The sequence below is a fragment of the Eleginops maclovinus genome, chromosome 20, assembly GCF_036324505.1.
Source record: "Eleginops maclovinus isolate JMC-PN-2008 ecotype Puerto Natales chromosome 20, JC_Emac_rtc_rv5, whole genome shotgun sequence".
Taxonomy (NCBI): domain Eukaryota; kingdom Metazoa; phylum Chordata; class Actinopteri; order Perciformes; family Eleginopidae; genus Eleginops; species Eleginops maclovinus.
Window position 1 is genome coordinate 6765130 of NC_086368.1, and position 20046 is coordinate 6785175.

The 20046-nt window shown below is 41.7% G+C and overlaps 1 protein-coding gene across 1 annotated transcript; it reads left to right on the forward strand.

Annotated features, from left to right (window-relative positions):
• Positions 1-645: 645 nt before the first annotated feature.
• On the forward strand, positions 646-19884 carry pdhb (pyruvate dehydrogenase E1 subunit beta). The gene is made up of 12 exons (XM_063911358.1): positions 646-681; positions 12227-12415; positions 12500-12559; positions 15497-15604; positions 15836-15898; positions 16038-16073; positions 16885-17075; positions 17379-17473; positions 17562-17672; positions 18419-18510; positions 18598-18739; positions 19085-19884. The coding sequence occupies exons 1-12, from the start codon at positions 661-663 to the stop codon at positions 19228-19230; spliced, it is 1254 nt and encodes a 417-aa protein (XP_063767428.1). The 5' UTR covers positions 646-660; the 3' UTR covers positions 19231-19884.
• The last annotated feature ends 162 nt before the right edge of the window (positions 19885-20046 follow it).

The following is a 20046-nucleotide window of genomic DNA, read 5'->3' on the forward strand; positions in this document are numbered from 1 at the left end:
TTGTCGTGGTTACGCCATTTTGAGTTCAGATTAGTTGGAGAAAACCACACGTCGTGAAAGGAAGACATTTTACTCTGCTTTGTTACCACGGGAAAAGTCATGTCGCCGTCTTGCTTGTGAGACACTTCCACGAACGTGTCAAACATCAGGGCCGTATGTTCACGGAAGGTTCGATCAGGAGTGCTGGGTACTGGATCATCGGCGCAAAAAGGTGCATCAACAAGGTCATCCGCAAATGCATCACCTGCCAGAAGCTTCGAGGGAAGGCCACTGAGCAGAAGATGGCTGACCTCCCTCCTGATCGCTTAAACATGGAAACATCAGGACTTTCTTGAGGCCCATCTCTGAAGTCATCCTCCTCATGTCTTCGGAGCAGTAAATTGGAGTGTTCAGTTATGCATAATGTGTTTGATTATGAGTTATTAATAGTGGTATTTAGTAATACCAGACGGGGAGTGTCATGCTGAGCTAGTAGTCCTATCTTTGTCTGTGTAAACAGCGCCATCTAGTGGCCATTCAAGAGATGTGTTCTGCCCAGGGTTGTCGCGGTTACGCCATTTTGAGTTCAGATTAGTTGGAGAAAACCACACGTCGTGAAAGGAAGACATTTTACTCTGCTTTGTTACCACAAGTTTCTCTTTCCATACTTACCTGTTCTGAATGTCCAAGAAACCATCATCTGTAAGTAATAATGTACTTTATGTTAGTTAGATGGTTAATAGAAAAACGTTTTAGGAAATATTTACTTTAGCTTCATGTAAATGCCTTGACAGGTTAGCTACTGTACATTCATCTTCTCAGTTAGCAGCTACATGCTAGATTTATACATCGAAGTTTGTATTTTGTACATGTTTAAGACATATATTTAGAATTGTATTTCCTGTATTACAGTTTCACAAAGTAAATCTGATTGCTGGATGGAAGTAAAACACTGGAGACTGCACATCTTTGGTTCCGACTTTTATTCAGTATTCAGACCTGTTTAGCTATCTGCGGAGTTGTAAAGTCACTTATAACGGGGGCAGAATAGTACTGTATAATTCTCACGGCGTTAACAAGGCATGAGTGGCGGGACCAAAGGTGGAAGCAAAAACAATAAACGCCCGTTCCAAAGAACCGACCTGTGTCTGTGTCGTCGTGGAGAGAGCTACAGAGAGGGTTGCACTTCACTGTGATGGCTCTGATGTGCATGACACAGTTCCACAAAAAAACAAAATAGAACACATCAAAAAAACAGAAAAAGAAAATAAACCCACAATATTGGACAAAACCTGCAGAATGCAATCATTTGTGTTTTGTGCAGATTAAACAATCAATATCCTACATATACATATACTTTTTATACACTGTTTTTAGGATTGAAATATAAGACATTTAGAGATGTATCTTTGGACTTTTTGAAACTATGATGGACATTTTTCATTATTTTCACTCAAACACTGCCACAACTACCCAAACAGGTTGTGTAAAACAAGTGAAAAATGGTTTGATAACTGAACAAGAACAAATTTTTCCCTTCCCTCCTTCCCTTCCTCCTAAAATACCAATAAATTACTAAATGTATTTCCTTGTTTCTTAGTATTCTATCCAGGGCCGGTGTTTCAGTTTAACTGGATTCCGGTTCAACTGGTGGCGTTTGTTTACGTTTTCCACTCCTTGAGCGTCAAATGACGCTATACGAGCCGAATCATATGTGGTTGCCAGGTTTCGTTATTTTCACCTTACTTGTGGGTCTGAAGTGTGACCAGACAATATTTTTTAAAAACTCGGCGAAAAAACGTAAGCATCACTTCATGTAAATGTGCATGTGGAGATCACCTACAGACAACAAGACAAAGTATGCTGGCCAAGAAACTGAAAATATATATACAATATTCCAACTCCACCGACGGGATTTGAACCCGTAAATCTGAAAATCTATATCGCAGCCATGAATGTCACTCATTACGCCACCGACCGGCTCAAACAATGCTCTGCTTGAATGATATAACTCTTGTCAGCTCTTGTCAGCAGCTGTTTACAAATCACCGTTTAACATGGATGAAATAAACCCCACCCATGTTAACTGGTGATATTCACAATATGACACAGGCAGACGCTGCCAACGCAAGCCTCAAAAACGAATGCAAAAGCCATGTGTTACGGACAATAGACAAGCATGGCCATCTGAAAGGATATTGCTTTGTTTTTTTTGCCTAAAAAAATGCATATAGTCAGGGTGCGATTTGACAAAAAAACAGAGGGGGGGATGTTTTTTATTTTTTATTCATAGACAAGAACATTGGACTTTTAACTTGCATAGGGAGAAAAAACACTAAATTCACTAAATAATTCACTAAAATAGCAAAACGTGCTGTCAACAATTCAGGGACAGGTCTGGAAAACTAGACTAGGTAAACAGTCGGCTCTGGTGACGAATTTGTGGTGGCTTTTTCGGTTTTCCTGTCGGGGCATTGTCTGCAGCATTTCGGCCCTCTTTTATCCACAATTCTGCAAATGTGTGCGCAGGAAAGGATGCCACCTCTGGACCATTGACACCAATGAACAGTAGGCCATTCAAAGTGGAGACGTGCATTCTGTTTCGTTCTTCCGTGAGGATGTGGTTCATCGCACTAAAGCCACGCTCGCACTCAGCCGTTGACACAGGGAGCGTGGAGACAGCGATGAGCACTTTTTTCAAAGTCTCCCCAGTGACACCATTGCATTTCAGTTCATGAAATTCTTTGAGGAGTGTGGGCATATTTGTGTCTGCTATAGCAAGGCTTTTATGAATGGTCAGAAGTTTGTCATCCCCATAAAGCAACCGTTCATCTTCATCGGAGGGCCAATTTGAGGGGTTCAGCGCAGCCGCCGCAGAAAAAATGCCGTTGTCATCGAGCCTGCTCTGGATGTTATCGGCCAAGGAGATGAAAAAACGCTCACGAAAGGTCTCTGCCTTCCGCTGTTCTCCGTCACTCGGCTGAGACACATTAACCCCCTTAAATGTTTGCTTACTGCCCAATTCCTCCTTCAGACATCGTATGTTCACTCCATCGGCATTCCTCATAGCCCTCAGTGTCCGCACGGCAACGCCCACCTCAGCAGTAGCGGTGATTGCTGTGGCATCTCGTCTCTGAAGAAAGAGGGACAGGGCCTGCATCGTTTCGAGCGCGTCTTTTACGAATGCCATCTCCACCACGAAAAGCCACTGAGTCATCTTAGCATGCATTCCCTTACATTTGGCCCTGTCTTTGGTTGATCGTGATGTGTCTTCGGCCAGTGACGCGAAGAGTTTGACCAGGGCTGGATAGCTTTGCCAAAGAGCCGTCACAGATGTGCAAGACGAGGATAGCCAGCGCACGTCAAACACCCTTCCTATCCTGCGAGCTTGCATCTCCAAATTGGAAGCGACAAGCTCTAGCTCTCGCATGTTCTTTGGACTTTGAGAGAAGAAAGCGTACAGGGAGTCAGTGAACATCTGGAAATGACTTGCATCTGTAATTTGTTTGACAGTGTCATGGACGGCAAGTTCTAGTTTGTGATTCATGCAGTGAATGACAATCAGGTTGGGGTTAATCTCCTCACGTAGGAGTGTGGCGACCCCCTTGTATCGGCCCAACATAGCGGCGGCCCCATCCGTCGCAAACCCAATTAGTCGGGAGCGCAACATGTCTTTTGAGATACCCTGCTTCTCAAGGCACTGAAGCACAGTGTCACGGATCGCCGATCCAGTGCACGACTGCAACTCAGCAAGTTGGAAGAAGAAATTGCAACACTCCCCTTCAAATGGAATTCTAATGTAAATGATCAGACATGTTTTATTTGAAACTGTTGTGCTCTCATCAATGAGAATGCTGAACTTGTCGGGTGAGCTTTTAAGGAAGTCCACCAGACGCACTGTCATTTTCTCTGCAATAAACATCAGCATATTCCGACATGCCTTGTCAGAATGCAGCATGTTAGCGAGGTTAACATCGTTGAGTTGTTGCAGTTCAACCAGGTGAGGCTGCATTTTGAATGACAGGTCAGTGTAGCAGATCATGTAAGCTGTGCGAATGCAGTACTCTGTGGTTTTTAAACTATGCTCATGATGCTTTCGCCACAGAGCTGCACTGTTCTCATTTGCCTTTTCAATTGCGGCGTCTTGTCTTTTTTGTACAATTTCAATACATTTGATATGGCTTTGACATTTTCCGTGCTTGCTGATTTTGTCATTTAATTTTTTTGCCGTTTTGGCTTTTATGCCTTTAATGAAGGCAGAGTCTATATGAAGCCTTTCCTGTGTGTGTGGGCCTAAATCCCTGACGTCGGAACAAGCTTGGCACTTGACTGACCCGTCTGTGCTGACAGCTAGCCACTCACGACCCTCTCTCCATTTAGCAAAGCGCCCCGGCTCAATACACCCTCCTACCACATGCGTTTCAGAGTCGCTAGCAACATCGGCGTTTCTTTCATCAAGTGGCTGGGAATCGTCCTGCAGGCCTACATGAACGCCAACCTCCAGCGAATTTCTTGCGCTATCACTCTCAGGTGTTAATTTCGTTGTTTTATTATTTGGTCCCGTAAAGTAGGACGATATGCTGCTCTGAACGCGTTTCATGTTTGCATCAGCGCTGTTTTTCCTGCAAAGTTCCCGCACTAAAATGTTACAATGTTTTTGTTTTCGATGACGTTCCGAAATATGCGCAGTCTGCCAGAAGGCTGCTGAATAGCCTACTCTGATGTAAAGACACTGAAGATCGTTAGATTTCAAGAGTTTAAGTAGTCTAGCAGTTAAGTTGCATTCATCGCTATCAAGGGGGGGAAATCCTTGTCCCCACCGGAGATAAAAATAATTTAGCAGAGGTAGGGATAGGAAAACCAGAGGGGGGGAAATCCTCACCATCCCCCCCTACAAATCGCACCCTGTATATACACGCTTCGTTCATGAGTTGAAATCCCTTTCCCTAACTTCACCGTTCAAGTTATCACAGAACAGTACAAATAGTAAATCCCCCCGATAATCAATCCAAATCCTGCTTGTCAGTTACACAGCATAATTAATATAAAAGTCGCTAACGATTCATTACCGAACTCTTACCCTCACAGCTGGCGAAGTCGCGCAAGTTAACTAGCGGGCAATGCTTGCAAATTGGTTGTAACAACCAACATAACTTTTTGTGTAAAAGTAAAAGAGGTACTGTCTTGCATTGATGAGAGCCTCTTTCAGATGGAGCTGGTTGATGTGCAGTCTTCCTTTGCTTTAAAACAGCTCCTGCAGTCTGAGGGTGTGGTAGACTTTTGGTCAAACCATGTTAGCCAGTATCAGTACCCCACAATGAGGAAGGTGGCCTTGTTTATACTGACAATGTTTGGATCTACCTATACTTGTGAGTCTAGCTTTTCTCAAATGAATGCCATCAAAACAAGAGCACGTTGCTCCATGACCAATGAGAAGTTGCATGATTGTCTCAGGATTGCTCTTACCACTTATGAGCCAAACTATGCTGAAATAGCTAAATCAAGGCAGTGTAATTTCTCTCACTGACTCAAACAGGCTAAACATGACAGAAGTCTGCGGTATGCAGATCTGTTTTTATGGTCATTCATGTTGTGGTCCTTCAAACAAGCCTACTCACTGTTTTGCAAACTGTAAAAATGTTTCCAAGACGTGAATGTTAGTGTGAGTCTGATGGCTATTGTTTTCCTATGTTCTATTTGCATTCAGCATTACATTTTATGGATTTGTGTTGTTTTCAAAGCACCTTATGTATGCTTGGAAGTGTTGAGGATATTATAAACAGGGCTACTTACTGTTAATGTGATGAATACCGTTTGATTATGTTCATCTGGTTTTGTACATTAGTGCAGTGTTTCCCAACCTTTTTTGAGCCATGGCACATATTTCACGTTAGAAAAATCCCACGGCACACCACCAAATAAAAATGTCACAAAAAGTTTATATAATGAAATATAATGAAAATGTAGTCTCATTTTACTTACTCAATGTGAAACCTGGGCTTGTTTAGTTGAACACAAATCTGATATTCTTGCAGGAATTGAAGAAAGGCAAACACGAAGATCTTCCTCAACAGCTCTGAGTCTCTCTCTTTTCTTCGTCTTTAAAGTAGTCATGCTTGAAAAGCCCAGCTCACACAGATAGGTGGTGGAGAAAGGGAGAAGAGCTGAAATTGCTTTGTTTCCCAGAATAGGAAACTCCTTGGCAGCAGTCAGCCAAAAACTGTCCAAAGGTAGATCAGCAAAGCTCAGCTTTAGACCACGATTCTGTCTCAGTTCAGTTATTTCTTCCTGCTCCTGCAATGTCATGTCCCTTCCAACTGCAGTTGAGCTATATGGGTTCCTCACCCAGTCAAGGCAATCAGTGGAAAGTGAAGGGAAATAAAATGACAACCTCTGCTCAAGACTTTCCAGATGTTTACCTATTGTCTCACACAGTGCAGCACTGTTGCCATTTCTGTGTGTTTTGGAACATTTCAAGATTGGCACTTTCCACATGTTGTTTCCAGAGCAGCACCTTTGAACGAAATCCCTGTATTTTATCTGTACTTGTGAGCAGGTTTTCATTTCGGCCTTGCATTCGTGTGTTCAGGTCATTCAGATGTTGAAATATATCTGCCAGATATGCTAGTCTTGCACACCACTCATCACTTGAGAGCAACTTAGCGTCATCATACTTCTCATTTGTCAAAAACACTTTAAGTTCCTCCCGCAGCTCATACACACGAGCTAAAATTTTGCCACGGGACAGCCACCGGACCTCCGTGTGCAGCAATAACACTTTATGCTCCGCTCCCATTTCCTCACACAATGATGCGAACATGCGGCTTTTCACAGGTCTCATTTTCACAAAATTTATCATGCGCACAACATCTCCCAGTACAGGAACTAGGTCTTCTGGCAATGTTTTGGCAACGAGTGCTTCCCGGTGCAGAAAACAATGCGTCGCGATGACATCTGGATGTTGTTCTTTCACCCTGTTAACAAATCCTTTGGTGCGCCCGACCATGGCAGCTGCTCCATCGGTGCACACACTTACGCAGTCTTGCCACTTCAGTCCTCCTTGTTCAATGTACTCTGACACAACTCGAAAAATTTCTTCTCCTGTTGTTCTTTCTGGCAATTCCTTGCAAAACAGAAACTGTTCTCTGATGGTGTCTCCGTCTACAAAGCGCACATTTGCCATAAGTTGCGCATGTCCACTGATATCCGTAGATTCATCAAGTTGTAATGCAAATTTAGCACTGATGCGCAACTTTTCCAAAACTATCTTTTCAATGTCTGCAGACATGTCTTGAATACGTCTGGAAATTGTATTATTTGAAAGAGGGACTTGGGCTAATTCTTTAACGGCGCCAGGGCCGAGCATCTCTTGCAAGATAATTTTGCATGCAGGCATTATTAATGTCTCTGCCACGGTGTGTGGTTGTTTTGATTTGGCGATGAGTTCAGCAACTTGGTAGCTAGCTTTAAGAGCTTTTTCACCCGTCTTGGTGGTTTTCCTCAATAACGCTGCCTGTTTCCCAGTCTGTTCACGCAGTTTAACAAAATAGTCTGTATTCTTGTTTTGAAGTGACGGGTGTTTTGTCTCTAAATGGCGTTTGAGTTTACTTGGAACCATGGCACTGTTGGACAACTTTTCCCCGCACACCAGGCATAGCAGAGTTGGAGCACTTGGTTCCCCGGTAAAGGTAAATCCAAAGGCAAGATAACTTTCACTGTACTGTCTTGGGCTCACCTTTTTTGTTTTCTTCTGACCAGTATTCGTGCTAGGGCTTTCATCTGGGTCGGAATTTTCTTCAGGACCCAGGTCAGATTGAGTACTTTTTCTTTTCAAATATTTATCCATAGTTATCACCTGCACTGTCTCACTCGAAGCATGGCTATGAACTTCCGGCTGCTGCGGGACATATCACTCTTCTTCTTTGTATTTTTTAAGACCGTTGGCAACCAAACCAGCAACAACTAGCATTACCGTCACGACATATCGCTCTGATACACTGCCCTCTATTGGAAGAGCATCGAATTGTTTTGCTGTCACTACATGCCGCTCACTTAGAACCAATCAGGTGAAATTGGATAATTTTCCACGGCACACCTGATGATTTGTCACGGCACACTAGTGTGCCGCGGCACAGTGGTTGGGAAACACTGCATTAGTGGACATGGAACCTCATGTCTCCTTAGTTGTAAAGATGCAACATTGTGCACTTTTGTGTTGAGCCTTGTAACCATAGCTTTCCTACTTCTTTTTTATAGACTGGTTGCTTTCTGCAATGATTTATGGTGATACAATTAAAGTGAAAAAAAGGGATGCACGTGTTGTAGTAAATTTAATGTATTAGTATCTATTAACACTACTGTAAGCAAGAGTTACTTGACAAAGTATTGTGTGGCCCACAAACCCCCTGTGATTTTCCTATTTGGCCCACTTGCTAATGAAGTTGAATAGCCCTGTCTTAGTATCTATATAGCTCTGGGCCATGCCAAGGGAAGCCACCAGCCCTTTGGCTTCACACCAATCAAATCGCATCAACTTCGTACAGTCATCACCGCCGTTAGCAAGTAGCAACATTAGCAAGTGCAGTAGTATTTAGTAACACATCATTTTACTAAAATTTCGATACAGCAGCAACTAAAAATTAAACTAATTGAACTTTAACTAATATTAATTATCTGATTCCAGTGGCCAGTTGGAACAGATAATCAACAAAGTTTTCATTTTGCAGCAACAGGACAAAATGTTTCTACACTGATTCCTATTCTGAAAGAATCTAGTTCTGTCTTATCAGCTTTGATTTGGAATGTGTTCAATACATAAAGTCTATCATTATTACCATACAATATATAGACTAAGAACAAATGAAAAATAAAACAATATAAAATTGATCTAGGACATATGACAGATTTTGCAACCCTGGTCTCCTCAGGCAGGTCGTACCACAACCAGCACTGATGTCTCTGAGGTCCTCAGGGTGCAGGACGGGGCATAGGGCTTTACAAAAGGTCACAAACACAACTTAGGATGAGGCCTCACAAGGCCTTAAAGTCAACCCTAACATCTTAAAACTGATTCTAAGAGCAATATAATCTTATTTTCTTCTTACATCTGGAGTGATTTATTATTAATGGTTAAAAGTCATGCACGAGACGGCGGTTAGACAAACCAACATAGACCCCCAATACAAACAATCAGACAAACAACATGAACTCTCAATAAACCACAGAGCGTCAGCAAGTTCACTCAGCTCAATTTCAAATGTAAGGGGTTTCAGAGGGGGCAGGGATGGTCTCCAAGTGCGAAACCACCAATTGTTCACACTCCTTGTATACAAGTAAGATCGGTCCCAGAAGAGCGTCCAAGAGCAATAACTAGCTTATCCTCTTGCGACCCATATTAACCTACACGCCAATGAGTGCTATATCCCCCTGATCAGGAGAGGCAGACTTTTACCACCCCACAGTCCTCTTTCTATCCAGCACCACACAGTTAGTAATATTGTTCCTCGGACCAGCTCTATCCAATAGTGATCAAGTTCATAATCAACGATGAAGCACACCTGATTTCAGAAACTTGCATGCCACCTCACACCAATAACCAATTACCCTATAATTTTATTGCTGCACTCCCAAGCTGCCTGACCCTCCAGCAAGTAGGAGCCGGGAAACAGTCAGGCTGTGCCTTTAGACCCCTCTGCCACAGGGGTGGTGGAGTGAGTAAGAGTTTGGGCCCAGGCTGTGCACTCCCTCGCATTGACACTTTCCAGGTATTTCAGAGTCGGTACAGTGTCTGCCCACACCTCCGTAATTGAAAGTTGGAGCAGTGTCTAGCGAGGCGATATATGTGGATATCTCAAGCTGTTTCTCATAAACTGTTTGTGCTGACCGCTGAAACCATGATCATTTGGGATTTATAAACATTAATTTAATAAACTGTCTTTGCAACCAGAAGTTTCTCTTAATCTTATTCTGTTTATTAAGGTTTATTTGAACAGGAGCTGTTTGTGTGTGAAAGGCACGTGTGCCCCCCGCAGCACACCCAGAGGAACTCGGCCAGGACAGAGTCCCCAAACACCGACCTCCTAGGCGTTAGAAAGCCTCAAATGTCTAGTAGCCAAAATCAAACAAAGCAATTCTATACAGGTAATTTTAGGATACCGTCAATCACAGATACTGGCAAGGCAATATTCAAAAGCAAGAGTTTGAAATCACACTTACCAGCTCTGATGATGTGTTGGTATCCTGCCGACAATGCCAATTTGTGGTGGAAACTTCTGAAGCAATGGAGACGAAACTCAGAGAGATGCGGGAGAGCAGGAACTTGATGGCAAAACACTGTTGGATTTATTCAGAGTTGCGGCCGGAGAATTGACAAGACATTTACTGTAGACACAAGTTGCCACAGCGGTTCCCAAACCAATTCTGAAGGTCTCAGGGATAGGAAGAGGGTTTTAACTAGTTCCAAATGGGTAATAAATATTCTCAGAGCAGCAGACTAAACAATCTAGGACAATACGTCAAAACTTAACCTGACATCCCGGTCACACATAAGGTGTCTAATGAAGCATCTGGGCACAGCTCCAAACAATAAACCAATCTAAGAAGAGCAGGACAGAGAGGAAGGACACAACTGGCTAACTTGAAAACAAGCAGTAAACAAGCAGCTGTGAGGAGACCAATGGTCACGTGTGTGAAGAGGTCACAGGCCTGAGCAAAAAGTTACAAGCTCACACAAAATATTCCCTAACAGTGTGGACAGGAAAGATTTGTCAACCTAGCCAACATATCAATTGTCTCTGTTGTTGTGGAGGACCTAAAGGCCGCTGGGAAGTTCTTACATTATTATTGACTACCTCGCCACCATGAAAGACATGAGAATGGCCTTCCTCTTCAATCAGGGTGAGTGAAATGCTCTCCCCCTTCTCTCTCTGTGGCATAACTGTTGCCTGACCTGCCCGTGTAGCTATGTGTGAAATTTTTGATATGGTTCTGTTGGTTATTGTGCATTGCTTGCCTGGATTTAGCTACAGGTTTTCGTCAGTCTGAAGTAGTGGTTTTATTGCAGTTGTTTACACACAGAAAATCAGCACCGCAGATAGCAACCATATAGGGCCCGAACACCTGAATAGATGAGATTGTTTATCTTTTTTCAATACTTTTTTACTTTTGGACTATTGACTGAGCTATTTACAGAGATGAGGACTGCAGCTGCACTTGCCGTGTGTGTAGAGAGGGACGGGAAGGGAAGAGAAGGTGGACTATCGCATGCAATGTCTCTGCACATCACTGTTTTTGAAGTCATGTGTTTCATACACATAGCCTACGGATACTTTGAGGTGAACGTAAAACTTTATAGGTCTCCTGATTTAGTTTGTGAATGAATACTTATTTTTTATTCATTACCGAATCTGCACTGTGCATTAAGCGGCTGGTTATGCTCAAAAATGTTCCCCACAACACGCTACTGGTTGTCAGAGCCTCTCAGTCTGACAGGGGAGAACTCTTTCTCCACCTTCCTCTCGACCACTCACACAAAATGCGCTCTTGACACACACACACACACACACACACACACACACACACACACACACACACACACACACACACACACACACACACACACTCACAGGAACACACACACTCACAGAAAAAGCAAAGGGGGGGGGGCACTGTATGCAATGTACTGTATGCCTAGTGCTGTTGTTGTTATCTAATTATTATTAATAGTACTAGTAAAAACATTTATGTAAAAATAATAAACAGTTATTTTTAATAAAGTTTTCTTCCCCCTTTTTTGGTGCGCCCACCATGGATGAATGTGCACTTACCCTATACTGCCTATGACACAGGCCGGCCCTGAGTCTATCTAATGTCTTTATGCCTGAAAATAGCTCATAACTCTGTATGTGTGCAATTGTATGTTCTTTCTCCAAGGCTTTAGATGTTTCCGCTGCAGCAAATAACCAGGTGAGAGGGAGGATAATCGTACAGGGCCTTGCCGGAGGCCTCAATCTCTGACCTAATATTTTGATTCTCAATATATCAATATTGTGTGCAAACATAAATGTATTTATCTGTAAAAAAAAAACACACTAGGGACTGTGCATGTGCCAGTTCTGCATTGGTCGTTCAATTTTTTCCAAAGCTGAATATCTTTTTTTAAATTATTATTGTATCACGATTGGTCTTCCATACATCATGACAGCACCGTGTCCTTGGATGTTTTTTGTTTTTTTTTCGACTCTCGAAGATTCCCCCGCCTCCTTCTCTGCTTACCCGCTGTGATTGGATTCTTGTTATTGCAAATCCCTCCCAACACGTAACCTGCAGTTCTGATTGGCCAAAACCTCCTGACCTACGTAGAGTCCCCGCCTTGTCTCCGACAGAGGACAGGTTCAACATGGCGGCTTCAGTGAGGTGCTTTCTCCGCTCAGGAAAGGTATGAAATAACTACGCAAATACTGTTCTGCGTATGTTATTAGTTTGTGTAAGTAATGGCATCTCTTTGTTTTCTCTTCTCCAGAATGCAGTTTTGGCTCTGGGGCAGCGGGGGTTCCACAAAAGCGCCCCGGCCGCTGTACAGGTCAGTGTTAGCAGCTAGCATGCTAACTGTAGCTACAGCTAATACCCCAGCTGTTGTCAGTTTTCATTTGTTTTAAAGGCAGAATCTTAATGACAAATCACAGCTGACTGTTGTCATTGTCAGTGGTAACAAAGTCGGACCATGTTCCACCTCTCCATCAATGTTAATGGTTTCTGCCGTTGTCCGGTCACTGAGCTGAGATGTCACATCATGTCAAACATGTTTCCATCAGTTTATTAAAAGATAAATGTTAACAGTAAGGTTAAAATGTAGCTTTCAACATGAATTCATCATCTATACGCAATATAATTTTAAAATATTTGATATAAAATATACCCATCAAAACTATATTGTTTTATACTACATTTGACTATAGTTTACCCATATAATGTTGTTTTCCTATTTTAAACTTTTGTATTTCCTATCTTATGTCATATTGCTGTAATATGCTATATCTTATATTATATCGCTACTTCTCACCTTAATCTATACAGCACATCATATCCAAAACTAGAATCATTCACAGTTTTATAATATGTAAATAGGTTCTGACTTTGCACCCTATTCTAGATATCTTACATCTATCTAAATACAGAAAAACATGAAGTATCATAAATTAAATATAAATCTAGTTTACAGACTTTGACCTTGCAATTTTTTATCCATAGGCTCTTTTAATATAATATATTTTTTTACAACATTCTTATACTAATTTAATTCTCTCCTTATTTCTTTCTTTTACTCTCCCTGTTCATCTTTAAATGTGTCATTGTGCTGCTGCGGCAACAAATATGTTTGTCTTATGGTGATCAATAAAGTTTTATCTTAAGTAACTCTGGAAATCATAAACTTTAGAGTCTTTTTGATGGTTTTAATTTATGTTGTAATTGTAATGTGTTAAATTTGGTTTCAACATGAGGGTACACACTACAAAAGAATAAATATTCCTTATCAGTCAGCCACCAATTGTGCTAGTTCTCCCATTTAAAAAGATGAGAGAGGCCTGTAATTTTCATCATAGGTATACCTCAACTATGAGAGACAAAAGGAGAAAAAAAATCCAGAAAGTCACATTGTAGGATTTTTAATGAATTAATTTCACATTATTGTGGAAAATAAGTATTTGGTCAATAACAAAAGTTCATCTCAATACTTTGTTATATACCCTTTGTTGGCAATGACAGAGTTCAAACGTTTTCTGTAAGTCTTCACAAGGTTTTCACACACTGTTGCTGGTATTTTGGCCCATTCCTCCATGCAGATCTCCTCTAAAGCAGTGATGTTTTGGGGCTGTCGCTGGGCAACACGGACTTTCAACTCCCTCCAAAGATTTTCTATGGGGTTGAGATCTGGAGGCTGACTAGACCACTCCAGGACCTTGAAATGCTTCTTACGAAGCCACTCCTTCGTTGCCCTGGCGGTGTGTTTGGGATCATTGTCATGCTGAAAGACCCAGCCACGCTTCATCTTCAGTGCCCTTGCTGATGGAAGGAGGTTTTCACTCAAAATCTCACGATACATGGCCCCATTCATTCTTTCCTTTACACGGATCAGTCGTCCTGGTCCCTTTGCAGAAAAACAGCCCCAAAGCATGATGTTTCCACCCCCATGCTTCACAGTAGGTATGGTGTTCTTTGGATGCAACTCTGCATTCTTTCTCCTCCAAACACGACGAGTTGAGTTTTTACCAAAAAGTTCTATTTTGGTTTCATCTGACCATATGACATTCTCCCAATCCTCTTCTGGATCATCAAATGCCCTCTAGCAAACTTCAGACGGGCCTGGACATGTACTGGCTTAAGCAGGGGGACACGTCTGGAACTGCAGGATTTAAGTCCCTGGCGGCGTAGTGTGTTACTGATGGTAGCCTCTGTTACTTTGGTCCCAGCTCTCTGCAGGTCATTCACTAGGTCCCCCCGTGTGGTTCTGGGATTTTTGCTCACCGTTCTTGTGATCATTTTGACCCCACGGGGTGAGATCTTGCGTGGAGCCCCAGATCGAGAGAGATTAGCAGTGGTCTTGTATGTCTTCCATTTTCTAATAATTGCTCCCACAGTTGATTTCTTCACACCAAGCTGCTTACCTATTGCAGATTCAGTTTTCCCAGCCTGGTGCAGGTCTACAATTTTGTCTCTGGTCTCCTTTGGCAGCTCTTTGGTCTTGGCCATAGTGGAGTTTGGAGTATGACTGTTTGAGGTTGTGGACAGGTGTCTTTTATACTGATAACGAGTTCAAAAAGGTGCCATTAATACAGGTAACGAGTGGAGGACAGAGGAGCCTCTTAAAGAAGAAGTTACAGGTCAGTGAGAGCCAGAAATCTTGCTTGTTTGTAGGTGACCAAATACTTATTTTACCGAGGAATTTACCAATTAATTCATTAAAAATCCTACAATGTGATTTCCTGGATTTTCTTTTCTCATTTTGTCTCTCATAGTTGAGGTATACCTAAGATAAAAATTACAGGCCTCTCTCATCTTTTTAAATGGGAGAACTTGCACAATTGGTGGCTGACTAAATACTTTTTTGCCCCACTGTATGTGCAGCTCACAGTGATATGAAAATGAAAAATACCTGCAATTCCTCACATTTGTGTAGCTTTATAATAAAAATAATACTATTTCTGTCTGAGGCAAGTTGTTAAGCTCTTATCAATTTTCTTTATAAAAACTATACACTTAAAATGTAATATAAAAACAACAAGTGTTGCAGTAGTGGTTTAAAAGACAAAATTGGAGGTAGCATCTACTACTTTTCTTGCATTTCTAAATAATTTTCTTTTCAGAGGGATTAAATGCATCTTGTAGAAATGTGTAAATAAATATTGCATATTTGAAAAACAGCACAGGTCTCACTTACAGGATGTCTTGGCATTTGAGAAACACAAGAATAAACGCAGTCCTCTGGCTGATGGCGCTGTTGTTGTTTATTTGATTTCAGATGATGGTCCGTGATGCGCTGAACCAGGCGATGGACGAGGAGCTGGAGAGGGACGAGCGAGTGTTCCTGTTGGGTGAGGAGGTGGCGCAGTATGACGGAGCCTACAAGGTAAGCGGATGCACAGTAGTAATCATAAGCGGACAAGCTTTATAAAGAAGGTCTCTTGAAAGTTTTGAAGGTTAATAATAAAGTTAATTTAAACTTGTATTTTTTACTATGTTTTGGACATATCAGATGACTTTCTTTAACAGACAATGAATCTTTATTTCAACTATGATCTTGCTGCTGTATTTATGTTCATCATTTTGATTAAGGCAAATACTATGTTTGTGTGTGTAGGTGAGCAGGGGTTTGTGGAAGAAGTACGGAGACAAACGTATCATCGACACTCCGATCACAGAGGTGAGACTCTTTAACATTCACCCTTCACAAATGTTCTCCGTTGGGCACTAAATTGATTCAGCTTTTGGAGTAAATTAAACAGTCTTTCATAGAGACATTTCTCAGCTGGCTAACCTCTCTCTCTCTCTCGATCTCGCAGATGGGGTTTGCCGGAATCGCAGTAGGAGCTGCTTTTGTGAGTTTCCTTTTGTTTTTTATTCATGGAAACACTTCACTTAACACACACAACTCCCTGACAGTACAATAGCATTATAACACAAGGTGTATTTACAACAATTAGAACTTAACTTACCCTTTTAATGGTACCTCACAACTGCAAAATGTTACTTTACGTCTTGTTTTGTGAATACATTACGCCAAAATCTTGTTATTACCTATTTAGTCTGGAAAAGAACACCTACTACCACAGTGCTGTGTCAGCACTAGAGCTCCGGCTCCTCATATTATCATTTTGGTGTAGGGAATAAAACTCTCAGGCTGGTTTGTATTTCTTTACTCTAAACACAACCGTCTTGTGATGCGCAGAACGTAGTGAACTTGCCCTTGTTAAATAGATAATGGTGATAGCAGAAGTGTGGAAGAGGAAGTGGGGATGTGTGGGCTTCTAATCTATAGTCAAAGTCAGAGGTCAGATTTTGACCTTGAATTTTCTGAGCACAAAAGTGAAGTAATGTTACTGCTGCGAATGAGGACAGCAGCAAAATAAATTTAAGTTGCCTAAAAAAGATATATATATCAGCTTGCTTACAGTTCAGGAGTGAACCTGTAGTAGATAATTTTATGATCACAGCAAGAGATAAATACTTCATAAAACCAATGAAATGCAAAATATGATAAATGATTACATTTGAAATAGTGTACATTTTAATAAAAGGTAACCAACAACAACATGCCTGATTATCTTCAGGAACTCTTGAAATGACACACCTTGTTATTTAACTATTTCTACTTTTTGTTTTCTTTACTGATATTTAACCTCCCTGCAGGCTGGCCTGAGACCAATCTGTGAGTTCATGACCTTCAACTTCTCGATGCAAGCCATCGACCAGGTCATCAACTCCGCGGCCAAGACGTACTACATGTCAGCCGGCCTGCAGTCGGTGCCCATTGTCTTCAGAGGACCCAACGGAGCGTCAGCCGGCGTTGCTGCACAGCACTCGCAGTGCTTTGCTGCATGGTGCGTTCACTTACACCCAGTACTGAAATATAACAAAGTACATTTACTTAAGTATTGTTCCTAAGTATAGATATGGCCCTATAATATATTGTTCAAATATAGCGTAATTAATACTAATATTGATGTTGAAGCCAGATCCTTTACTGCAACCGTCCAGAAATACCAGCTTCAAACTGAATTAATTGACGTGGGAATTTGAAAAAAGGCAGGGAGCGTTCAAATTTGTATTTAGCATTCAAATGTGTAGATTAGGAATTCATCTTCGAACTAGTAGTCAGTGTGGTTGTTTTTATCGTCCTGCAGGTATGGCCACTGTCCAGGTCTGAAGGTGGTGAGTCCCTGGAGCGCAGAAGATGCCAAAGGCCTCCTGAAGTCTGCCATCAGAGACGACAACCCTGGTGAGAAAACAGAGCCACTGATTTGAAGTATGTAACGGGGGTTCATTTTTTACTGAACTCAATGTGTGTGTGTGTGTGTGTGGTGCAGTTGTGTTCTTGGAGAATGAGCTGATGTACGGCGTTCCCTTCGAGATGTCAGAGGAGTCGCAGTCCAAAGATTTCACCATTCCTATCGGCAAAGCGAAGGTTGAGAGACAGGGTGAGACTCGGTGCACACACGGTGGTAAACCAAACCTGGCAACCTCACTGTGAAGACAGGAAGCTCGATGCATTCACTGCACATATAACAAATATCTCCAGCTCGTAGATCAGAATCAATGTCTCTTTATTAGGATCACCATTAGCTTTAGCATGAGGTGTTGTTCCTTGGGACGACACACATAGTAAAACACACTTTGGTAACATAAACACTCTCAGATCATGGATTAGCATTCAGTGTTGGTAACAAAGTTAATCCTTCAAACTAATGCAAAGTTATAAATCAATGATAATTCCACAATAGCTAATTTGATTATGTTAAAGTTCTCTATACCAAAGTTTAAGTTCTTGATAAACATTAATCCTTGCCTAAATGTCCTTTTTTTTGTTTATCTACCCTGCACTTTCACATTTCCCTAAAATAGTTTTTTTATTCCAAATGTTGAATACATTTGTTTTAGATTGTTCACAACATGTTTAAATACTATACTACTCTATGGTCACTTCAAGGTTTGAAAATGTTGACCCAATCTTTAGTGTTCTCTTTTTAACGACAATTGGCATGAGCCTTCTTTTCTTTGCCTGAAGACTTCATCATCAATATCATATGATGGTTGCTTAAAAATGTAAAGATACTGATTTATAAAACACATTTATAAGTAAGTTAGATGTGAGCTGGTCGTGAGAGATCTGTCACGGCTGTGTTTCTAAATCCTCACTCTTGTTCTCGTTCTTTCTGTGTTCCAGGCACTAGTATCACTCTGGTCACTCACTCTCGGTATGTCAGTCACTGCCTGGATGCTGCTGCCGTCCTCGCCAAGGAGGGAATCGAGTGTGAGGTAAAAGAAGGAAACACATCTGTTATCTGACACAGGTGAGCTTTGCGCAGTGGCCTGATAACTATTTCCTGTCTGTCTTTGTGTCAGGTGATCAACCTGCGGTCAATCCGCCCTCTGGATGTGGAGTGTATCGAGACCAGCGTGATGAAGACTAACCACCTAGTGACGGTGGAGGGAGGCTGGCCTCAGTTCGGGGTCGGGGCTGAGATCTGCGCCAGGATCATGGAAGGTAACAGATGGATAGATGAAATGTATTTATCCTAGCCCTTTAAATATTTTAAGTATGTTAGATGTCTCATAATTTAATACTAAATTGAAAAAAGATTGAGATCCAAAGCAGGATTTGCGATTCCCCATCTGTTTTTTTGTCTTCTTAATTGTTAAGGTAACAACACAGCATAGTGTGAGCTGTTAAAATGTGGCAGCAAGTCCTTTTTCAAATGATGCTGAGGACACACATTTTTTTAATCCTACAGCGCCCTCCCCTGATGATGTGAAACATCAACAGTGAGAATGGAGAACATTTAAGGGCATAGGATAAAATAAATATTTTAACCTCCTATGTGTGTTTTAGGTCCCGCCTTCAACTTCCTGGACTCTCCAGCCACCAGGGTGACGGGCGTTGACATCCCCATGCCGTACGCCAAGATCCTGGAGGACAACAGCCTGCCGCAGATCAAAGACATCATCTTCTCTGTCAAAAAGACCCTCAATGTCTGAAGCACACACAGAAGACAAACCCACCTGAACCCTCTTTGTCTTGTTCACACAGGCGATGGGAACATCCCCTGGTAAATCGTTTGAACCATGTGTAAATACAACCAAACGGTCCCCTTTTAAAAATGCTCCAGATTGTTTGTTTTTTTTTCGCCAGATGTTGGTCAATGAAGCGCACAATTCTCTATCTGCACCTGCAGCGGACACACAGAAGTCAGTCAAATTAGTGAGCGACTAACAGACGACCATTTGACTGACCTCTGTGTGGCTCTGGCTGCTCTCTCCACTTCCTCTCCTTCAGAATAAAAGTTGCTATATCCTGTAAGGGTTTTCTGTGTTTCAGAGGAAGTTTTGTAACAACAAAACTGCTGAATTTGATCCTGCAAGCTTTCAAAATGTAGACTTGCAGACTGATGAAAACGTTCTTCACTTGTAGTTCTGTTGTTATTAAACTCCATTATAGTTCTAACCACCAGAACCTGTCACAGTCAGTCTATTAAGTGAACTTCTTCACACTGACTCAAGTTTGTCTCTAAAAAATACAAGTGAGGAATGAGCCAGCCTCAGTGCTGGAGGAGGAATATTTATTGTAGCTGAAGCAGCTGGATGTTTTTGTTGCTGTAAATCTGTTACAGAATTAAAAACCTTTGAACCCCTCATGCTGCTTCACTCTTTCTGTTTTTAATGCATTCATCTTTAAGCTAACAAAGCATTTTCGATAGAGTTTATTTTTAGCAACGTCACATTGTTCACAGATGTCATGCATTTACTATGCACACATTTGTTATAACTGACATGATAAAAAATACAGAAAATAAG